The 23,876-nt window shown below is 46.3% G+C and overlaps 1 protein-coding gene across 3 annotated transcripts in view; it reads left to right on the top strand.

Moving 5' to 3' along the window:
• Positions 1–23,876, top strand: part of alpk3 (alpha kinase 3) — a 57,010-nt gene that overhangs the window by 15,019 nt on the left and 18,115 nt on the right. For all 3 annotated transcript variants that reach the window (XM_033014855.1, XM_033014856.1, XM_033014854.1), the window contains exons 4-5: positions 8,720–8,837; positions 10,315–11,902. In XM_033014855.1, coding sequence (XP_032870746.1) covers positions 8,720–8,837; positions 10,315–11,902 — 1,706 coding nt within the window. The remainder of the gene's footprint in view (positions 1–8,719; positions 8,838–10,314; positions 11,903–23,876) is intronic.

Raw genomic sequence — 23,876 nt, 5'->3', positions numbered from 1 at the left:
AGAATGTGGCCCCTGGTTCTGGACTCGCCCAACATTGGGAACATTTTTCCTGCAGCTAGCTTGGCCAGTCCTTTTATAATTTTATATGTTTCTATAAGATCCCCCTCATCCTTCTAAACTCCAGTGAATACAAGCCTAGTCTTTTCAATCCTTCCTCATATGACAGTCCCGCCATCCCAGGGATCAATCTGGTGAACCTACTCTGCACTGCCATGCTATGAGACTCTGCAACATCCCATTCTCAGCTTACACTTTGCACAATAATAAAAAATGATGTTACACATCAATTCAGTGTTATTTCTGTAACCTGCCTCATGACTCGCAAAAGGAAGAAGCGGGCAGGGACATGTGAGATAGGATCACATGAATAGTGTGTGTGTACACTGAAGTGCTTTGACTCTGGTTGTTGTCAAACTTCTCTCGAGAGGCCGGGTCACTCGGTCTGTCAGGCATTCCATGTCGACGTGATGGCATCACCGGTACAGTGTGGAGCTTCATGTCCGTCAGTGGTAGGAGCAGCATTAGGCCATTCGGCCCATCAAGTCTACTCCACCGTTCAATCATGGCTGATCTATCTCTCCCTCCTAAGCCCATTCTCCTGCCTTCTTCCCAGAATCCCTGACACCCGTACTAATCAAGAATCTATCTATCGTCACCATCTCTGCCTTAAAAATATCCACTGACTTGACCTCCACAGACATCTGTGGAAAAGAATTCCACAGATTCACCACCCTCTGATGAAAGAAATTCCTCCTCAACTCCTTCCTAAAGGAATGTCCTTTAATTCTGGGCCTATGACATATGGTCCGAGACTCTCCCACTAGTGGAAACATCCTCCCCACATCCATTCTATCCAGGCCTTTCACTCTTCTGCCTCTTTGGGGACCCTTCAACTATCTTTAAATTGGACTTTATTTTGCACTAAGTGTTATTCCCTTTATCATGTATCTGTACACTGTGAATGGCTCGATTGTAATCATGTATAGTCTTTCCGTTGACTGGTTAGCATGCGTCAAAAGCTTTTCACTGTACTTCGGTACACGTGACACTAAACTAAACATTAACTCACATTTGGCCATGTGATCAAGATAGACATAAAATGCTGGAATGTCAACGGATCAGGCAGCATCTCTGGAGAAAAGGAATAGGTGACAGTTCGGGCGTCTTTTTCACACCGAGAGTTGTGAGTGTGGAATTCTCTGCCTCAGAGGGCAGTGGAGGCCGGTTCTCTGGATACTTTCAAGAGAGAGCTAGATAGGGCTCTTAAAGATAGAGGAGTCAGAGGATATGGGAGAAGGCAGGAACGGGGTACTGATTGGGGATGATCAGCCATGATCACATTGAATTGCGGTGCTGGCTCGAAGGGCCGAATGGCCTACTCCTGCACCTTATTGTCTATTGTCTATTGTTTTTGACTGGACAAGCTAGCTGCAGGAAAAATGTTCCTAATGTTGGGCGAGTCCAGAACCAGGGGCCACAGTCTTAGAATAAAGGGGAGGCCATTTAAGACTGAGGTGAGAAAAAACTTTTTCACCCAGAGATTTGTGAATTTGTGGAATTCCCTGCCACCGAGGGCAGTGGAGGCCAAATCACTGGATGGATTTAAGAGAGAGTTAGATAGAGCTCTAGGGGCTGGTGGAGTCAAGGGATATAGGGAAAAGGCAGTGCTGGCTCGAAGGGCCGAATGGCCTCCGCCTGCACCTATTTTCTATGTTTAACTGGCCACCTTCTCCTCGACCCAGCAATAGTGCTCGGGCAACTCTTGCTTAGCATCTGCCTGAAAACAGGATGTTACTGGCACCAAACTTACAAATGCACCCATAGACATGAGGAACTGCAGATGCAGGTTCACTTTAAAAAAAGACACAAGGTGCTGGAGTAACTCAGCGGGGTCAGGCAGCATCTCTGGAGAACATGGACAGGTGACTTTTCAGGTTGGCTTCTGAGAAGAGTCTGAGGAAAGGTCCTGACCTTTGGAAAGGTGATGGTGATGTTTCTGGTCGAGACCCTTCTTCAGTCTGATAAAAGAACGGAAGAAACTATCAGAATTTTAAATTTTAAGATTTAACAAAGAAAGAAAAAGTCTCGCATTTGGTTCGTGCCCTTTGTAACCACAGTGTTCCAATGCTCTTTACAGCCAATGAGACATTTCTGAATTGTAGTCACTGCTGTAACACAGGAATTAGATAACCTGAAAAAGACACAAAGTACTGGGGCGACCCAGTGGCCCAGGCAGCATCTCCAGAGAACACGGATATGTGATGATTTGGGTCCGGACCGTTCTTCAGACTGAGTCATACTGCACGGATCCATAACTATTGCCCCAAATTTCCCACAAGATGCCCCATCTCCACTAGTCCCATCTACCTGCGTTTGGCCCATATCCTTCTAAACCTTGCCTATCTATGTACCTGCTGTTATAACAAGGGTGTGAAGGTAGGTCCTGACCTGAAACATCTCCTAGCATCATCTCTGGAGAACATGAATAGGTGATGTTTTGGGTCAGGACCTTCCCTCGGGCTCTTCCGAGTTCCGACCTGAAAAGTCACCTGTGCATGTTCTAAGAGATGCTGCCTGACCCGCTGAGTTACTCCAGTATTTTGTGTCAACCTATGAATCTGTTCTGTGACCGGTTTGGTGTTCAAAGCTTCAGTTTAAATCTATCCAGAGGCAAGTTGGGGTCAGGCGATAATGCTGTGAGCACGTCTAATCTAAGTTGCTGCTCAAAGTTAATTCCCTTTATAGATGTTATTCCCTTATCATGTATCATCTATATGTTGTAAATGGCTCGATTGTAATCATGTACTGTCTTTCCGCTGACTGGTTAGCATGCAAAAAAAGCTTTTCACTGTACCTCGGTAACACATGACAATAACGGCACGGTGGCGCAGCGGTAGAGTTGCTGCCTCACAGCGCCGGTGACCCGGGTTCGATCCTGACCACGGGTGCTGTCTGAACGGAGTTTGCACACTCCAAATGTTTGTAGGTTAATTGGCTTGTTATAGTGTCCCTAGTGTGTGTAGGATAGTGCTAGTGTGCGGGAATTGCTGGTCGGTGCGGACTCGGTGGGCCGAAGGGCCTGTTTCCGTGCTGCATCTCTAAACTAAACGAAACTAAACTGAAAACCACCAGCCAGAATATGGAGGCAATCTGTGAAGGGATACCACCCAATGCTGGATGCAGCTTAACACTCTGTCCTTGCTTGTAGAGTCAGGAGCTGTAAAGGCTCCAAGTTCCTTGCTGTGTTTAAAAATAAATCTGCTCCTTCACTTCCAGCCCTTCCCCTCTCCCCTTCAAGGACATTCAATGACTACCACCCTCATAGAGCCTTACCCCATGGACACAGGTTCTTCAGCCACTCTCGTCCATGTCGACTGGGTTTTACAACAGAAATGTACCCAACTTGTCTATGCCACCTGAGATTCCCCATCTACGCTAGTCCCAACTGCCCGCATTTGGCCCATATCCCTCTAAACGTTGGATAGGCACAAAAAGCTGGAGCAACGGGACAGGCAGCTTCTCTGGAGAAAAGGAATAGGTGATGTTTTGGGTCGAGACCCTTCTTCAGACCCTTCCTGAACTCAAAACATCATCTACAGCATTTTATGTCTTTCCTTAACATTAATACTAATGAATACAGTGCATGATTCATGAACTACATGATTATGTGCAGTTTTGGTCCCCTAATTTGAGGAAGGACATTCTTGCTATTGAGGGAGTGCAGTGTAGGTTTACAAGGTTAATTCCCGGGATGGCGGGACTGTCATATGTTGAGAGAATGGAGCAGCTGGGCTTGTACACTCTGGAGTTTAGAAGGATGAGAGGGTATCTTATTGAAACATATAAGACTGTTAAGGGCTTGGACACGCTAAAGGCAGGAAACATGTTCCCGATGTTGGGGAAGTCCAGAACCAGGGGCCACAGTTTAAGAATAAGGAGTAAGCCATTTAGAACGGAGACGAGGAAACACTTTTTCTCACAGAGAGTGGTGAGTCTGTGGAATTTTACTTCGGAGTCACGTGAGTGACTACGTGAAGAACCCCGCCAGGACGCATGCGTGCCATATCGCTTTCACGCTTGCGAAACGACAGGCGGGGTGGAGCGTTCCCCCGCAGCGGTAAGTTTGAAACCGCGACCTGCAGGTAAGTGACTTACTCTGCGGTAGTTTTTGTCCCCGCGCTGTTTTTATACAGGGGGGGAAGCTGGACAAAATAGTGTCCACAAGTGCTGCGAGTGAAGCTGGCTGGGGAGGACCGCGAAGTTGCGGGAGCCAGCAGCAGCTGAAGGCACAAGCCCCGTAAGTGGGATCAGCTGTGCCGACTTTTGGTCCTGCGCCGGCCAGAACACCACGGCCGGGCGGGAGACTATTCACAATGGGGCCGTCGACTTTGACAAGTCAAAACGGCAGGAGGAGGGGTGGAAGGACGTTCCCCCTTAACGGCAAGTTTTAAGCCTGGACCTGCAGGTAAGTGATACTGCGGTCTTTATTGTTCCCATACTGTTCTACAGGTGGGGGAAACATGCACAAGACAAAGAAGTCGACCAGAGCTGCGACAAAGCTGGCGGGGGAAGACCGCGGAGTTGCGGACGCCAGCAGCGGACGGCGGCACAGGAATCACCCGTAAGGGAACAGCTGTGCCCGACTTCGCCCCCGCACCGGCCAGATTAAACACTGCGTCTGGGCGGGAAGGCAAGAAGAAAACCAAAAGAGTCGTTGACTGATGAGTCCGGCTTTGAGCAGCCGCGAGCGGCCAGCGACTGTGAGCGCTGGAGCCGGTTGGAGCGGCTTATGGAGCAGAGCTCCAACATGACAGACTCCGGGAGATGGAGTCTAGTCACCGTGGGGATATAAAAAACACCCACAGCAGCACCTTACGTAGGGCTGCACACCATCTCCCTCGTCAGAGGGCAGTACTGGGGGGTCAATTCTGGGCTGACCCTGAAGAGGGGTTTTGACGAACAAAACTACAAGTGTGCAGGGGGTGCAGGAAGGCAAAATCTACTGGTCATGGTGTTCAAATACATACAGCCAGACCACGATGGACACCACTGCAAAAATACTTGGGACCAGGAATCTGCGCATCCCTGAATGTTCCAGTCGTGGAAATAGCATCTGGAAACATGTCGGAGCAGGACTTAGGAAAGCCTTGGGGTCTCCTACAGCCAAAGACAGCACCCTTGTGCACCCACCAGCAGAACAAGAGAAGCTGGTGAAAGCTCAAAGGCCGGGCATACAGGACAGCGGTCTTTTAGACCATAGCCCAGACCGGCCTTTCTGGAAGATGCGCAAACCCCCAACCCAAAAACAAACCCAGACACCGGCGCCTCAACCTCCACGAAGACCACACAGAAGAAGCAAACTTCCACTGGTAACAATGGAGGTAGGTGGGTCTGGTCCCTTACAAATTATAGGAAGAGTGGATAATACACACATTGGTGGGAGATTACACTCTTTTGGATACATGGTGTATATCATCTACAGACACTTATATCCTAAGCAGTATCCAGGGATATACCATTGAATTGTGCAAAAGGGGTAATGGGTAAACCCAACACGATTGGCTGGAATTTGTGTCTTATATCTTTACCAAAAACAAATTAGATGGTGACAGTCGCATCATCATCATTGACCAAATTGAATACATTGTACTATATATTCAGTACACAATGGGAACTGGTAACTGCTAAAGGACTGATTTCCAAAGGCTACTCCATGGCTAGACCTAAAAGATGCTTACTATTCAGTGCCTACACAGACTGATCACAAACGTTATTTTAAAAAATTCAACTGGATGGGGCAGCTCTGGCAGTATAGAGCTCTACCAAATACATAATCATATGATCATACTAATTATGGGCTTAACTTTGGAGTTGGCCTAACTAGCTGTAACAGCCACCATACAATTGGGTGAAAACTGGGGTTATCATCCATCCAGTTAAATCTAAACTAACGCCTACCAACATAATGGATTATTTGGGGTTCACTATTGACAGCTCACATGTCGGTGACTTTACCAAAGGACAAGGCTACAGTCTTAACTGAGGCCTGCAACAACCCCACTGACATCAGTGAACCGTCATTCAGATTGGTAGCAAGGGTAATTGACATATAGTGTCTGCCTTTCCAGCCACACAATTTGGACCTTTGTATTACCAAAAATCTACAAAGGGCAAAAATACAAACAAAGTTAATACTGGTCATTTCGACAGACCAATAAGCCACCAATCAAAGCTTATGGAATTAAAATGGTGGAGGGATAACATTCGGCATTGTTCCAACCCTATCGTTATCAGCAAACCCTTAGTGGTGCTACAAACTGATGCCAGTGCGCTTGGTTGGGGTACTACCAAGGTAGATGAAAGGCACAGGAGGCATCATTATCACAGACACTGGGCATAAACTACCTGGAAATGTGGGGTGCGTTCTATGGCCTAAAGTCATACTGCTCTGGGATAAATCACCAGCAGAGTGACAATCTGACTAATACAATTTGGTAATGGTGTGTCCAGAGAAATATTGGAATATCAGCTACTTACCTACCAGGTAACCCAAAATTCAGTGACAGACATCAGGTCACGCAAATTCAATAAAATAAGACTTAATCACCAGTTACCAAACTGTGTTTCTTGGGAACCAGACCCTGGGACAGCAGGGACAGATGCTTTTCACTGCATTGAGGGGGCAATTGTTTATCTATGTATTCTCTCCTTTTCTGCATCATCAGTCGGGTATTACGGAAAATACAACAAGACTCAGCGTCTGTTAATTGGTAGTGCCGATTGGCCTACTTAACCATGGTTCCCTGTGATACTCGACATGGGTTTTAACCATGTATCACCATCCTGAAACAACCAGATTATTAGTTCATCCCGTAACATCCCATGTCAAATACAACAGACCTATCAATTTGTAGAGTCTAAAGAAACCTCTACTGCAACTGGGACTGGCGGACCGAACATTGAACATTATCTCAGCGGGCCACAGACAGTCCACCAAAAAACTATATCTGGTATACATCAGGAAATGGGAGATATATTGTCACAGAAACAACATCACCTACAGTTCGATGAACATAACGTCTGTTCTGGAATTCCTGGCAGGCCTCCATTATGATGAGGGGCTCGGTTACAGTGCCATTAACTGCGCCAGAAGTGCCCTTTCAACATATCTATGGCGAGGATCAGAGCGTCATTCTGTTGGGACTCACCCCTGGTAACCAAACTTATGAGGGGAATTTTTAATATCAATCCCCCAAGAACCAGGTACTCTCTAAAATGGGATATGAGTATTGCCCTAACGTTGCTAAGGAATTGGTCTCCAGCAACAGCTCTGTCTCTGCAGAGACTGACGCACAAAACAGTCATGCTGATGGCTTTGGTCACGGCACTAAGGGTACAGTCGTACATAAGTTAAGGCTGGACTATATGACTTCTTCAACAGGAATATAACGTTTCATATTACGAATTAGTCAAACAGAACAGACCGGGATCATCAGGCCTCAAAATAGAATTTAGGGATTACCCTACAGATATCGTCTCTGTATGATAAGACAATTATTGTTATATATGGAGAACACCAAAAACATCTGAGGCTATGAGATGGCACTACTAATCAGCCACAAACAACCCCAAAAAAAAAAAAAAAAAAGTGTCGGTTCAAACTATTTCCAGATGGCTGAAACAAGTTTTAACAACAGCTGGGGTGGATACTAACATATTCAAATCTTATTCCACCAGGGCTGCAGCTACATCGGCAGCTATGGAGTTGGATGTACCAATGAACCAAATCCTCGAGACAGCAGGATGGATCAGGGGAAAATGTTCCAACTATTCTACCACAAACCAGTAGTTAAACTGGAACTTTGCAGTCAATTTTAAGTTCTGTAATATAATTTCACCCCATAAATAGGGGCTATAATTTGTTGTTAACAATTTATCATGGATTTCAATGTTGGATTCATGTCTAAACATGTTAACACAATTCCTCCCACAGTCAATTAAGGCAGATGTGATGCATGGACTCGTTTCCACGGCATGAAATCACAGAGCTTTGAAATCTTCACGTAGTCACTCACGTGACTCCGAAGTAAAATAGTAAGATTAAACGAGAACTTACCAGTTCGAAGTTTGATCGTTATTTTATGAGGAGTACGTTGAGGGAATACGTGCCCTCCGCTCCCACCCTTGATCATATACTCAACTGGTATTTTCTTCTCTAATCTTACTATGTTCAGTCATTACAGTTATCTGTGATTTCACACCGCTGCTTTGAAGAATGACACGCATGCGTCCTGGCGGGGTTCTTCACGTATTCCCTCAACGTACTCCTCATAAAATAACGACCAAACTTCGAACTGGTAAGTTCTCGTTTAATCTTACTATTCTCTCCCTCAGAGGGCGGTGGACGCAGGTTCTCTGGATGCTTTCAAGAGAGAGCTAGATAGGGCTCTAAAAAATAGCGGAGTCAGGGGATATGGGGAGAAGGCAGGAACGGGGTACTGATTGGGGATAATCAGCCATGATCACATTGAATGGCGGTGCTGGCTCGAAGGGCCAAATGGCCTACTCCTGCACCTATTGTCTATTGTCTATTGTCTATTGTCTAATACAATGGGTGCGCCAGCACTGAGATTCTTTGTGCTTTCTGACTAACCATGTTGTATCTCTTATTTTGAATGGAAATGACACTGTGGCTGACCTGAATATGTTCTATTCCTAGGACATCCGGCGCCGGAGATCACATGGTACAAAGACGACAAGGAGATGGACCGATATTGCGGCCTTCCCAAGTATCAAATATTCCAATACGGAAAGAAACACTCACTTCAGCTGTACAAGTAAGTGATGGAGCCTTGGTATCATAGAGCACAGAAGCACACCCAACTTGCCCATGCCCAACAAGGTACCCCATCTACGCTAGTCCCACCTAGTCTACGCTAGTCCCAGGCAGCATTTGGCTTTTATGGTCTCAACCCGAAACGTCACCTATTCCTTTTCTCCAGAGATGCTGTCTGACCCGCTGAGCTTACTACAGCTCTGTGCGTCTAACTTTGGTTTAACCACCATCAGCAGTTCCTTCCCATGCATTTGGCCCATATCTCTCTAAACCTTGTCTGAAGACTGGTCGTTGCCTATTTCCTTCGCTCCATAGATGCTGCTGCACCCGCTGAGTTTCTCCAGTACTTTTGTCTTCCCTCTAAACCTTTCCTAACTATGTACCTGTCCAATACGTCACCTATCCTTGTCCACCAGAGATGCTGCCTGGCCCGCTGAGTTACTCCAGCACTTGACGTCTTTTTTTTTGTCAACCAGCACCTGCAGATCCTTGCTTCTACCTGTCCAAGGTAAGGTCAGGTAAGAAAAGATTTTGCTCTGGTCTGGTGCTGCAACTTCCCTCTGCTGTTCCAACAAAACACACAATGGGCAATGTTGAGGTAGTGGATAGGTACAACATTGGGCGTTCATCCCTGTCCCCCAGGTGAGGCAAAGTGTCTAATTTTGTAAACCGGCATCTGCAGATGCTTGTTTCAACATCTTTCAAAACCCTTTGTGTGACAAAGAGTCCTTAACCCGAAACGTTAACTTCGTGTCTCTTTCCATAGATGCTGACTGACCTGCTGAGTCTTTGCAGTGTCTTTAGATTTTATTTAATATCTGAATGCACTCGCTAGAATTTAGAAGATTGAGGGGGGATCTTATAGAAACTTACAAAATTCTTAAGGGGTTGGACAGGCTAGATGCGTGAAGATTGTTCCCGATGTTGGGGAAGTCCAGAACAAGGGGTCACAGTTTAAGGATAAGGGGGAAGTCTTTTAGGACCGAGATGAGAAAAACATTTTTCACACAGAGAGTGGTGAATCTGTGGAATTCTCTGCCACAGAAGGTAGTTGAGGCCAGTTCATTGACTATATTTAAGAGGGCGTTAGATGTGGCCCTTGTGGCTAAAGGGATCAGGGGGTATGGAGAGAAGGCAGGTATAGGATACTGAGTTGGATGATCAGCCATGATCATATTGAATGACGGTGCAGGCTCGAAGGGCCGAATGGCCTACTCCTGCACCTATTTGCTATGGTTCTGTATTTCTATGCAAACATCCAGGTATTTAAGATGGGAAATTCGAGGAACTTCAAGCTTGTGCTGAAGATCTTTTCATAAAGTTATTTTAGGACAATAACTCTATTTCTAAGCCCTTTTTCTGGGCATATTTCCTTTTCAAAACATGTTGCCAAGTTGCTATTGAAATGTGTTGAGTAGGTATGACTGGTTTAGCCTCGAGTAGCATCGTTTGTAACCAAGAACGGTTTGTGCCTGCAGATGTACAGAGGACGATGCGGCAATCTACCAAGCTTCGGCCAGGAACAGCAAAGGGATCGTCTCGTGTTCTGGCGTCCTGGAGGTGGGCACCATGAACGAGTACAAGATCCATCAGCGGTGGTTCGCCAGGCTGAAGCAGAAAGCAGACGCCAAGAGGCGCGAGTTGGAGGAGTCCAGGATGAGGGGCAAGGAGAACATCGCCTCCATGGCCAACGTCCACGATCGCAACCTCCAGAGGACGTTGAGTCCAGAGAGGGCCCAGCGCAAACGCAAGTCCCAGCTCGAAGCCAAAGCGGGCTCTCTCGACTCTTGGAGGGACAAGGAGGTTGGGTTCAAAGTGCACATCCCTGACCCGCACGCGACGTTGAGCAAGAACGTCGAGCGGGCGGAGAGAGACACTGCGTCGAGAGCCGAGATTCACAACGGCTACATCACCGGTCCCCAAGGGGCCGAGCTTGCCGCCATGACGGAGGGGAAGCTGCCAGCGAACAATTCGCTGGACGACTTGGAGAAGTGCCTCTTGTTCGGCAGCGGCATCTACGAAGTGGAGCCGCTTGTTTCGCCTCGCCCGTCGGACAAGGAGTTTGCGGCAAGGAAGAAAAAGAGGAGGCTTTCGGGAGACAAAGGCAGGGCGTCGTCGAAGAAAGCCGAGGGCGACGAGACCGCGCTGAATGGCGTCGACCAGGGCAGCGACTCCGGCGACTTATCCCGTTACCTCAGGGACACTCTGCGGAGAAGCAAACTGCGCAGGGATCCCCAGCGCTCCCAATCTGAGGACTACATGGGGATTGATGAGCAGGTGTCATCAGTGGTGTTGGGACAGAGGCAGAGGCCTTCCAGTCCAAAGAGCGAGAGAACCGAGATACAAAGTGACTTTGGGCGCCAGTCACACGAGGAAGCCCAATCTGAGGCGACAACATTTACAAACGGCGCCAAACCCGATGACCAAGAGCCCACGTTCTCCAGCCCCCAATCTCCCGACAAAGATGTGTACTTCTCCATGAAGGATATGTACCTCGAAACCATTTCGGGACCAGAGTCACTCAGTCAGCGACAATTAACTCAGGCTTTGGAGAAGATCTTCGAGGTTGACGCCCAACCCCAACCCGACGGTCAGAAAGCGCCACCGAGTGGGTTTGCTGATGATGCGCCAGATCAGATGGAGGTGAGGTCGGGAAACGATGGCGAACCGATGAAGACCAGCGAGGATTTACAAAAGATGGAGGTGTCGAGGACAGAAGTGGACGCGTGGACGCCTCAAGCCGGTTCGCAGATGCTAAAGGTGGACGCGTTCGACAAGGTGCAGCCATCTTGTGGAGTGACGGAGGATGCCGGAGGTAACAAGCCCAGAAAGGGGGGCATTTGTACGGTGGACATGCCTGGGAATGCAGCGCAAGAAGGCTTTAAATCTCCTGTCTCACCCGTGAATACAGTGCCACAGCCTGTGTTCCGGGTCTCGTACTCGTCGGTGGCGGTTCAGACCGAGGATATCCTGGAGGCTTCGGCACCATGTGGGCAAGGTTACCCGCCAAAATACCCACCCTTGGCCTTGCCAAATGAGCAGCTGGACTACCCAACTCTTCCCGAGGTGAGTGCTGTCTTGGTGGTGAATGAGATCAGGGCTGCCAACATTGGGTGACAGTTGGGAGTGAGAAATTGCGAGAGACCAAGCCCGAGGGAGCGCAGCGACTGAGGCGGGGGAGGGAGGGGGGAGGGTGTGGGAGAGGGGTGTGATGGTGTGGGAGGGGGGTGTCCCCCTCGCATTGGTATGGAGCGTTTGCATTTTTCAGCTTGAAATTGTGCAATCTGGTGCATATTGTAGCGAGTCTTTTAACTTACACTTGAATGCAATATTTATGCTTTAAATTGGATTAGCTGTGAATAATGTTAGGCTAAATTACATTCCACAGTAGAGCCAGGCTCTGATCAACATGTGGAGCACATGAATGATCTTAGTATATTCATGTATGGAAATCAGATTATAATCAAACACTTGGCCCATGTTGACCAACCTGGGTCTCACTGCACACATGGTACTACTCCTGACCCTGACTCCAGTTGCATACCTTCTCTTATTCCTGGCCCTGAGTCCAGCCTTTCATCTGACACAATTCTACCCTGATCATAGCTGCTTACCTGCTTAGGTTCCTGGTGCTAAACACTCCCATTGTCCCAGCTTTGACTGCACGCCTGGTACTATTCCAGACCTTGACTCTGGATGCACACTTGACCTTACTCCTAGCCCCTCTGCACTGACAATATATCTGGCCTACGCATAAAACCCCATAATCTGACCCCCTGGACTTAACCTATTACTTAACCTATTACGTTAAGCACCTATTAAGTCCATAGGTGCTTATCTAATGCGGTAATCTTTTATGGGGCACTTCACAGACCAAATTTTTTATAACAAAATTTGCAACATCCATTGGCTTCCTTGTTATCTAACATGCTAGTTACTTTGTCAAAGAAGTCATCAATTGGTTGAACACAATTTCTCATCCAAAAAATTATACTCACTCAGCTGTATAAGTATTTTGTTAACATTTCCTTAATTTTCCTAATAAACTCTCCTGAAGTCATTTTCACCCCCAATATTTTCAGTATTTTGCTGTCTTCCTCTCAGCTGGGACTTTTCCGACATGCAAAGTCCAATAACTATATAGTCGTTAGAATTTAGAAAATTGAGGGGGGATCTTATAGAAACGTACAACATTCTTAAGGGGTTGAACAGAAGATTGTTCCCGATGTTGGGGAAGTCCAGAACAAGGGGTCACAGTTTAAGGATAAGAGGGAAATCTTTTAGGACCGAGATGAGAAAAACATTTTTCACACAGAGAGTGGTGAATCTTTGGAATTTTCTGCCACAGAAGGTAGTTGAGGCCAGTTCATTGGCTATATTTAAGAGGGAGTTAGATGTGGCCCTTGTGGCTAAAGGGATCAGGGCGTATGGAGAGAAGGCAGGTACAGGATACTGAGTTTGATGATCAGCCATGATCATATTGAATGGCGGTGCAGGCTCGAAGGGCCGAATGGCCTACTCCTGCACCTGTTTTGTATGTTTCTATGTTTCTATATATTTAAGCAATATTATTCTATTAATTGTGATCTTGAGAGTACATAATATTTTCTGTGGTATTCCTAACACAACAATGATGCCGTTTACCTTCATCTTCATCACACAGACTGCGCTCCTCCGCTTTCCCTGGCCCCCACCTTCGCTGTGTGTGTGTGTGTGTGTGTGTGTGTGTGTATATATGTGTGTGTGTGTGTGTGTGTGTATTTAAATGTGTGTGTGTGTGTGTGTGTGTGTGTGTGTGTGTGTGTGTATATATGTGTGTGTGTGTGAGTGTGTGTGTGTATTTAAATGTGTGTGTGTGTGTGTGTGTGTGTGTGTATGTATATATATGTGTGAGTGTGTATATATATGTGTGAGTGTGTGTGTGTGTGTATATATATGTGTGTGTGTGCGCGCGTGTGGTCGGTAGATGCAGCTTGCGATTCCCTCGCTCGATGCAGCTCCCGGTTTCAACGCGGCCGGTCGATCCAGCTCGAGGCTTTCCAGGCGAGTGTCCTCGAGCTTGAAGGTTGAAGACACTCTTCTGGACTCGGGGATTAGGTCGCCCAAGTGGGACAGGCCCTTTAGGTTTAAGATGAGAGGGGAACGATTTAATAAGAACCTGAGGGGCAACTTTTTCACACAGAGGGTGGTTGGTACATGGAGGGAACTGCCTGTGGAGGTATTTGAGGCAGGAACTAGCGCAATATTTTTAGTTTAGTTTAGAGATACAGTGTGGAAACAGGCCCTTCGGCCCACCGAGTCCGTACCTAGCAGAGATCCCCGCACATTAACACTATCCCACACACACTAGGGACAATTTACACTTATATCAAGCCAATTAACCTACAAACCTGTACGTCTTTGAAACCGAAGATCTCGGAGAAAACCCAGGCAGGTCACGGGGAGAACATACAAACTCCATACAGACAGCACCAGCACCTGTAGTCGGGATCGAACCTGGGTCTCTGGCGCTGTAAGCGCTGTAAGGCAGCAACTCTACCGCTGCGCCATCTGAAAGATATGTGGACAGGTAAATGGATAGTGGGACATGGGTCTGTGTCCTTGCTGCTCGGCACTCTGACTCTATGACCTCATGGAGGACAGCGTTCTGGTTGAGTGGGAGAGTTTGGCTCGCCGCCTATTTAGAGAAGCATTAAGCAAGCACTGTTTGACAGGAGTTGCATATAATGACATCTGTTGTAGCTGATGCTGTTGCTAGCGGCAGTAGGTGACCTCCAGAATGGGAGGCAAAAACCACGTCGTCATCCATACCGGGTACATACGATACCACAACATGTAAAGCGGAACAAATGCCAGGAGGATATCAACTCATTAGAAGTGACGTCGTGCTTCTCTTTAACACTTGCCTTTGGAAACTGCGCATGAAGATACCCTTCACGTTCCATCGGCACATTGAAGCCATCTTTAGTTTAGTTTAGAGATAGAGTGCGATGACAGGCCCTTCGAGTCCGCACCGACCAGCAACCCCCTCACACATTAACACTAACCCTACATACACCAAGTCAATTAACCGACACACCTGTACGTCTCTGGAGTGTGGGAGGAAACCGAAGATCTCGGAGAAACCTCAGGCAGGTCACGAGGAGAACGCGCAAACTCCATACAGGCAGCACCCGTAGTCGGGATTGAACCCGGGTCTCCGGTGCTGCAAGCGCTGTAAGGCAGCAATTCTAGCGCTGCACCACCATGGCCGCCCACGGTTTTCTTTTCGGTGTCTCAGTTACAGAGAGAATTATCAGTAGATTAACTGCCCAGCATTTCCTTTTTATTCTTCAGTAGGCATCGTGCCCTGGGATAGGAGACACGACGTTGAAGAAACATTTAGACAGGTACACGGATAGGACAGGTTTAGAGGGGTGTGGGCCAAATGCAAACAGGTGGGACTGGTGTAGATGGGACATGTTGGTCGGCATGGGCAAGTTGGGCTGAAGGGCCTGTTTCCACTCTGTATGACTCCATGACTCTAAATGACCAGAGGATCCTAAAAACTGATGGAGTGATTCAACCCCAAGGCCTCTCATCTCGGTTCAGTTCCTGGACCAGCCTTAAGGATGAACGACACTGAGATGGGTATTAAATGAGCATCAATTTCACACACAAAAAACCCCAGTGTCTACCTGCACAGTACAAGTAGTTACTTGGGGACACAGACTCTGAAATGTATATAAAATGTAGAAACAAAGAACGGGTTTATACCAAAGATAGACACAAAGTGCTGGAGTAACTCAGCGGGGTCGGGCAGGTGGGACTAGTGTAGATGAGGTATGGGTTGGTCGGTGTGGGCCAGGCTGGGCCGAAGGGCCGGTTTCCACACAGTTTGGCTCTGTGACTCCAGGAACTGCAGGTGCTGGAATCTGAGCAAAACACAAAGTGCTGGAGGAACTCAGCGGGTCAGGCAGCATGTGTGGGGCAGTCACGGTGGCGCAGTGGTAGAGTTGCTGCCTTACAGAGAATGCAGCGCCGGAGACCCGGGAACATGCAAACTCCACACACACAGCACCGAAGGTCAGGATCAAACTCAGGTCTCTGGTGCTGCGAGGCAGCCTGTCTACCAGCGCCGCCCAATGCCACAGAAAACAATGCAGTCCACTTAGTAAATGGGATATCGAAATCTCCAATGCACTGTACCTCCAGGTTGCTGAAGCAGAGAGATAACTCGATAGACCCAAAATGAAGAGGGTGTGAGCTACAGGGAGAGGTTGAGTAGGCTGGGACTATTCCATGGAGCGTAGGAGGATGAGGGGAGATCTTATAGAGCTATACAAAATCATGAGAGAAATAGATCGGGTAGATGTACAATGTCTTTTACCCAGAGTAGGGGAATCGAGGACCAGAGGACATAGGTTCAAGGTGAAGGGGAAAAGATTTAATAGGAATGCGAGCGGTGACTTTTTCACACAGTGTATGGTGGGTGTATGGAACAAGCTGCCAGAGGAGGTAGTTGAGGCTGGGACTATCCCATCGTTTAAGAAACAATTGGCCAGGTACATGGATAGGACAGGTTTAGAAGGTTATGGACCAAGTGGGACTAGGGTAGCTGGGACATGTTGGCCAGTGTGGGCGAGTTGGGCCGAAGGGCCTGTTTCCACACTGTATCACTCTATGACTGTAAATCAGCGGGACAGGCAGCATCTCTGGAGAGGAGGAATGGGTGACGCTTTGGGTCGAGACCTTTCTTCAGCTGGGTGAAATGCCACCAATCCAGATTTCTTCAGACTTGAAGAAGGGTCTCGACCCGAAACATCGCCCATTCCTCCTCTCCAGAGATGCTGCCTGTCCCGCTGAGTTACTCCAGCATTTTGTGTCTACCTTCGATTTAAACCAGCATCTGCAGTTCTTTCCCACACATTGTCAGACAACATGGTTCTCCTTGTAACTGTTGGACCAGCACCTTTTATCAACAATTACCCAAATAAGAATAAAAAATGCAATAGAGGGTCACAAATAAACTGCAGCTATGAATAGACGTTTGTAACCACTTTGGAATGTATTTCTCAACCTGTTGATAAAGAAAACAGGACAAGGGCTGAAAAATGAAGACACAAAATGCTGGAGTAACTCAGTGGGACAGGCAGCATCTCTGGAGAGGAGGAATGGGTGTCTGAAGAAGGGTCTTGATCTGAAACTTCACCCATTCTTTCTATCCAGAGATACTGCCTGTCCCGCTGAGTTACTCCAGCATCTTGTGTCTATCTTCGGTGTAAACCAGCATCTCCAGTTCCCTCCTGCACCATAAGAATTAAAGACAGCTGGCTGAGTCTCACTGGGGCTCAAATGACAATAAAAATATTGTATTGTATTGTATTGACATGTCACCAATCCAGAGTTTTACTCTCGACACAGAAGGAGGCCATTTGGCCCGTAAAATCTATGTTAGCTCTCAGAGCAGTTCCATTCCTTCCCTTGTTTCTCTTTGAAACCCCTTACATGCTTCTCATCATCATTTTAAATAATGTTTTCAATTACGTATTATATTTATGAGTTAGATTTGTGTATTGTTTTACTGGTCAAAATATACTGCCAAATGCATGGAGGCATCTTGGAATTATTTTTCATATTTCTAACAAATATTTATATTTTTGTGTATTCATAAGTTGATGTAGGAAAAGCAATGGTCGGGAAAGTAAATTGGTAGTAAGGAATGCATCCTACCTACATCCTTGAAATAATCGAAAACAGTCTCCTCCATTGCATCTTTCATTCAGTCAACAACAATACACAATCCCAACCCAATGAAGGGGCTGTCCCACTTGGGCGACCTAGTTGGCGACTTTAGGAGAGTTTGAAAAAATGACATGTTGAAGACCTCCTTCGACTATGTTGAAGACCAGCTGCAACTAACTTCGGGAAAATTGGACACTGAATAGTGGAGAGTGAAGACGATCTCCTTCGATCTCCTTCGACCTCCCTTCGACTATGATGAAGACCATCTACCACTACCTTCAACTACCCTCGATTACCTATGACTAACATGCCGACCTACTTCGACTAAACCTTCGAATAAAAAAAGTATCGATTTTTTTCCATGGCGACCTTTTTTTACTCGCGGGCATTTTGTTAACATATTGAAATAAACGCCGCGCCCTAGCTGAGGCCTCGAGTACGCGGAGACCACTCTCGAGCATGAAGGAGAGTTACGAAGACCTCCTACGACCTCGTGTCGACCATGCTGCGAGTACGAGTCGAGGACAAACTCGCCAGAACTCGCGGATTAGGTCGCCCAAGTGATCAGCTGTTGCCTCACAGCGCCAGAAACCCGGTTCAATCCTGACTATGGGTGCCGTTTCTATGGAGTTTGCACGTTCTCCCTGTGACCGCGTGTGTTTCCTCCGAGTGCTCCAGTTTCCTCCCATATTCCCAAGACGTGCGGGTTTGTGGATTAATTGTAAATTTCCCCTAGACTGTGGCATGCAAAAGTAGGATAACACAGAACTAGTGTGAATGGCTGATGGATGGTCAGGAAGCACTCGGTGGGCCGAAGGGCCTATTGCCACGCTGTATCTCTAAACTAAAACAAAACTGAACTAAAACAAGTGTGAAGAGCTCACCTTGGCCTCTGCAGGATAATTGCAAACAATTTGACGCTTACTAGCAATGTTACTACATTTTGAGATTTAAAAAATCAAGTCTTTAATTTATCCCATCAGATAAAGCATAAAAAGAAGTTTAATTTGACACCTAATTCACTTTCATATCTTCAGTATTAAAAAAGTTATGGCAATTTTCATACTCGGAAATTGGCATCTTGTTCCCTATTGCTTTTTCATTGACTTAACACAAAAGCTGTGATCGAGAACATTTAAAAACCGATAACTTTCTTAAAATTTAAGAGAACTGAAATACATTTTCAGTTATTATAGATTGAAGCATTCTGAAACAAATGAAACAATCTTACTTAGATTACTTGAAATTAAAGCATATAATTAGTTAGTTACCTAATTGTAGCTAATTACAAAATTCAATTACTAGATCTAAACATCTATCCATTTCTTAAGAATAGATTAACATTTTTAAATAGCCTAAGTGTCCAAATAACATTCACACAATAATTCAGAATATAACATAATTTTAAAATCTCATTGTCATGGGTTTATAGGCCAAATGGAAGGAATTTAATGTTTAATACCTGTAAATTAATGGCCATTTAAATCAGCTTGCGAGTGGGATTTTCTGGAATGGGACCATTTGGAACGCTGAGGTTGCGGTGATTTTAGTCCCCATATCGGCAGCAAATACACTGCCGGTTCGTTCGGGGACTAAATCACCGCTTCGCAACGTAAAATGTGAATTAAATACATCTTAAGAAACACTTTTATACATAAAAAGAAACTACTTTCTTTTACCTGGTCCTCCATAAAATCCGTCCCCGTTGTCGGCATTGGCGGTTTCAGAAGCGGATTTTAAAATCATTCCAGCGATTAACTTGTCGGGTGAATTTTTTTTAAAAACACACAGAATGGCCGATTCTTTAGCAACATCTTGCACTCCAACAAATATAATTCAGGACCAGGTCGGAAAAAATCCTGTTTTAACCCCGTCCCCCCCTCAAACGCGCCAAAATCGCGCACAAGGCCAGTGGCAGAATTGCAGCGCCGTTGAAGGTAAGTTTTGTAACATACCTACACTTACGTTTTTCTTGGTTTTTCTCGGTTGCTATGACAACAATGTATTGATTTATTGGCCTTGTGCACATTTGCAAGAGTTTAGTTTAGTTTATTATTGCCACATGTACTGAGGTACAGTAAAAAGTTTTTTGTTGCGTGCTATCCAGTCAGCTAAAAAGACTACACTTGATTACAATCAAGCCGTCCACAGTGTACAGATTACAGCTTTGGCCCACCGAGTCCACCCCGACCAGCGATCCCCACACTCTAACACTATCCTACACACATTAGGGATAATTTACACATACACCAAGCCAATTAACATACAAACCTGTACGTCTTTGGAGTCTGCGAGGAAACCGAAGATCTCGGAGAAAACCCACGCAGGTCACAGTGAGAACGTACAAACTCCGTACAGACAGCACCCGTAGTCGGGATCGAACCCGGGTCTTTGTCTCTGCAAGGCAGTAGCTCTACCACGACGCCATCATGCCGCCCTGCTTTCTAACTCTGTGACGTTAGGAAATTAGATCTTAAACTGATCTCATCTGCACTGTACATGATCCTCATCCCTCCATTCCTTGCCTGGTTTAAAGCCTCTCAAATGCCATTATCGTATCTGCTTCCACCACCACCTCCACCCTTGGCAGTACGTTGCAGACTCTCATCACTCTCTGTGTAAAGAAACCTGCCTCACATATCTCCATTAAACTCTCCCCTCCCATCTTATATCTATGCCAACTATTATTAGACATCTCCACCCTGGGGAATAAGGTTCAGAATCTTTATCCCTTTCTACGCCTCTCATAATATTTTACACTTCTATCGAGTCACCCCTCATGAATAGTCAGGTTGCAGATTATCGGAGTTTTACTGTATCTCTTTCAAGAGTTCCTGGACTTTATGATTGGCATGAATCTTACTGTGAGCTCACGGAGTAACCTAACACCATCCTGATTACAGCTGTTTTTTGTCCTCAGCTTAGAAGTGCTGTGGGGACATTTTAAATGTGCAAGGCCCGACACGTAGAGTCGCTGCCTTACAGCGCATGCAGCGCCAGAGACCCGGGTTCGATCCCGACTACGGGTGCTGCCTGTACGGAGTTTGTACGTTCTCCTTGTGATGTACGTGGGTTTTCTCCGAGACTTTCGGTTTCCTCCCAGGTTTCCAGGTTAATTGGCTTGGTGTAAATGTAAATTGTCCCTAACGTGTGTAGGATGGTGTTAATGTGCGGGGATCTCTGGTTGGTGCGGACTCGGTGAGCCGAAGGGCCTATTTCTGTGCTGTACCTCTAAACTAAATGAAGCTTACTCAGATACATATTGCTTCTTAACACAGAGGCACAAACCTCCTAATCTATGAATTGGGACGAAATGGGACCCAACGAGTCACACTTGGTCTAGTCATTCATAAAGCATGTAATCCTAACACTGATAAGGCAGCTTCAATGATAATCAAACTCTCGATCTCTCCTGTGTTCAAGAAGGAACTGCAGATGCTGGAAGATCGAAGGTACACAAAATTGCTGGAGAAACTCAGCGGGTGCAGCAGCATCTATGGAGCGAAGGAAATAGGCGACGTTTCGGGTCTGAAGAAGGGTTTCAGCCCGAAACGTCGCCTATTTCCTTCGCTCCATAGATGCTGCTGCACCCGCTGAGTTCCTCCAGCATTTTGTGTCTATCTTCAGTGTAAACCAGCATCTGCAGTTCCTTCCTGCACAGTAGCTTAGTTTATTATTGTCACTTGCAATGAGGTACAGCGAAAAGCTTCTGTCTGCATGCTATTCAAAGAAAAGACTATGCATAAATACAATCAGCTGTCCATGGTAAAAGATAAAGGGTAAAAGGTACAACATTTAGTGCAAGATATAGCATTGAAGTCCGATTACATAGAAACATAGAAACATAGAAAATAGGTGCAGGAGTAGGCCATTCGGCCCTTCGAGCCAGCCCCGCCATTAGATATGATCATGGCTGATCATCCAACTCGGTATCCTGTACCTGCCTTCTCTCCATACTCCCTGATCCCTTTAGCCACAAGGGCCACATCTAACTCCCTCTTAAATATAGCCAATGAACTGGCCTCAACTACCTTCTGTGGCAGAGAATTCCACAGATTCACCACTCTCTGTGTAAAAAATGATTTTCTCATCTCGGTCCTAAAAGACTTCCCTCTTATCCTTAAACTGTGACCCCTAGTTCTGGACTTCCCCAACATCGGGAATAATCTTCCTGCATCTAGCCTGTCCAACCCCTTAAGAATGTTGTAAGTTTCTATAAGATCCCCCTTCATTCTTCTAAATTCTAGCGTGATTATAGATAGTTCAATAGTCTCCAATGACATAGAGGGGAGATAGACACAAAAAGCTGGAGTAACTCAGCGGGACAGGCAGCATCTCTGGAGAGAAAGAATGGGTGACGTTTCGGGTTGAGCCCTTTCTTCAGACTAGTCAGGGGAAAGGGACACCCTTGCTCCTCCTCTTTGATTCCTCCTGCTCTCTGTCACGAAGGGTCTCGACCCGAAATGGGCTCCACCCTTCCTGAGGTCATCTGTTGCTGGCACTGATTTGTTCCAGCCTTTTCTCGCCTCCTGTCCCCCCCATCCCCCACCTTTATCTTTCAAGGTTCCCTGCCCGAAACGTCACCTATCCATGTTCCTCAGAAACGCTGCCTGAGCCGCTGAGTTACTCCAACATTTTGTGTCCTTCTCTGCGGTCTCTTGTCATCTTGGATGGAGTTATCACCAAACCAAGAACGTATTGAGAACGTCCAAGAATTTTTTATGATTCCTACTGTACTTTTATTAATATGTGTGAAATTTACTAACATATTGAATGAAATGGGTGCTGAATTAAACAGTATCAATGATTCCTGGGTAGTGTGTGAGTGTGAAGGGTTTTCTATGATTTAACTATAGATTTTGACCAGTCTGCTTCAGTCAGTGTATTGAGTCAGGAGTTGGGTGGTCATGTTACAGCTGTACAAGACGTTGGTGAGGCCACGTTTCAGATACTTTGTACAGTTCTGGTCTCCCTGGCAACCACCTTGCAAGGGTTCAAAAGTTATGGGGAGAAGGCAAGAGAATGGGGTTAAAAGGGAAAGATGGATCAGCCATGTTTGAATGACACACAATGCTGAAGGAACTCAACGGGGCAGGCAGCATCTCTGGGGAGAAGGAACGGGTGATGTTTCAGTTCAGGATCCTTCTTCAGACTTCAGATATCGACCCGAAACGTCTCCCATTCCTTCTCTCCAGAGATGCTGCCCGTCCCGCTGAGTTACTCCAGCATTGTGTGTCCATCTTTGGTTTAAACCAGTATCTGCAGTTTCTTCATACTCAGCCATGATTGAATGATGGAGTAGACTTGATGGGGAGAATGGCCTAATTCTGCTCCTATCACTTATGAACCCAAAGTTATGATTAAGTGATTAGCCACAGAGTGGGAGAGTCTAAAATTAGAGGGCACAGGTTTAAGGTGAGAAGATGTAAAAGGTCCCATTCCACGCTGAGGGTGGTGTGTCTATGTAATGATCTGCCAAATAAAAATATAGAAGTGATACAGTAACAATATCCGACAGATACGGCTAGGATAAGTTTGGAGGGATATCAGCCAAGTACGGTCGTGAAACGAGCTTGGTTAGGAGGGACGAGTTGAGTCGAAGTATAGTTCTCACCTGCTCAGCACATAAAGTGGGCTAGATTATTGAAAATATCCCTCCAAACTTTCCCAAGTAACAAAAGTAGCTTTTAAATGCCGCAATTCGAAGGTTCAAACGTCAGTTTATTGTCACATGTACCAATTCAATAGGTACAGTGAAACTCGAATTACCATACTAAGAAAAAGCAACAAGACACACAACTACATAAAAGTTAACATAAACATCCACCACAGTGGATTCCCCACATTCCTCACTGTGATGGAAGATAATAAAGTCTAATCTTCTTCTCTCTTTATTCTCCCACGGTCGGGGTAGTTGAACCATCCGCAGTCGGGGCGATCGAAGCCCCCGTGTTGTGTCCATGTCTACAACTTGCTGACTCGAGCTGCTCCTAGACTTTCCCCAGTAACTCACTGGTTCAGGCAGTATCTCTGGAGAACATGGCGGACGACAGATGGCACAATGGGCTAAGTGTTCGGCTGGCAACCGGAAGGTGGCTGGTTCGAATCCCGCTTGGAGTGCATACTGTCGTTGTGTCCTTGGGCAAGACACTTCACCCACCTTTGCCTGTGTGTGTGGATGTAATTATGTGAAGCACTTTGGGGTCAATGCAAGTTGACTAAAAATGTGCTATATAAATAAAGAAATTTAATTTAATTTAACATGGATTGGTGACCTATCAGGTGACATTTTGGGTCGAGACCCTTCTTCAGACCA

The sequence above is a fragment of the Amblyraja radiata genome, chromosome X (assembly GCF_010909765.2).
Source record: "Amblyraja radiata isolate CabotCenter1 chromosome X, sAmbRad1.1.pri, whole genome shotgun sequence".
Lineage (NCBI taxonomy): Eukaryota > Metazoa > Chordata > Chondrichthyes > Rajiformes > Rajidae > Amblyraja > Amblyraja radiata.
The sequence above is the reverse complement of the archived record's forward strand: the minus strand, read 5'-3'. Positions and strand labels throughout refer to the sequence as shown.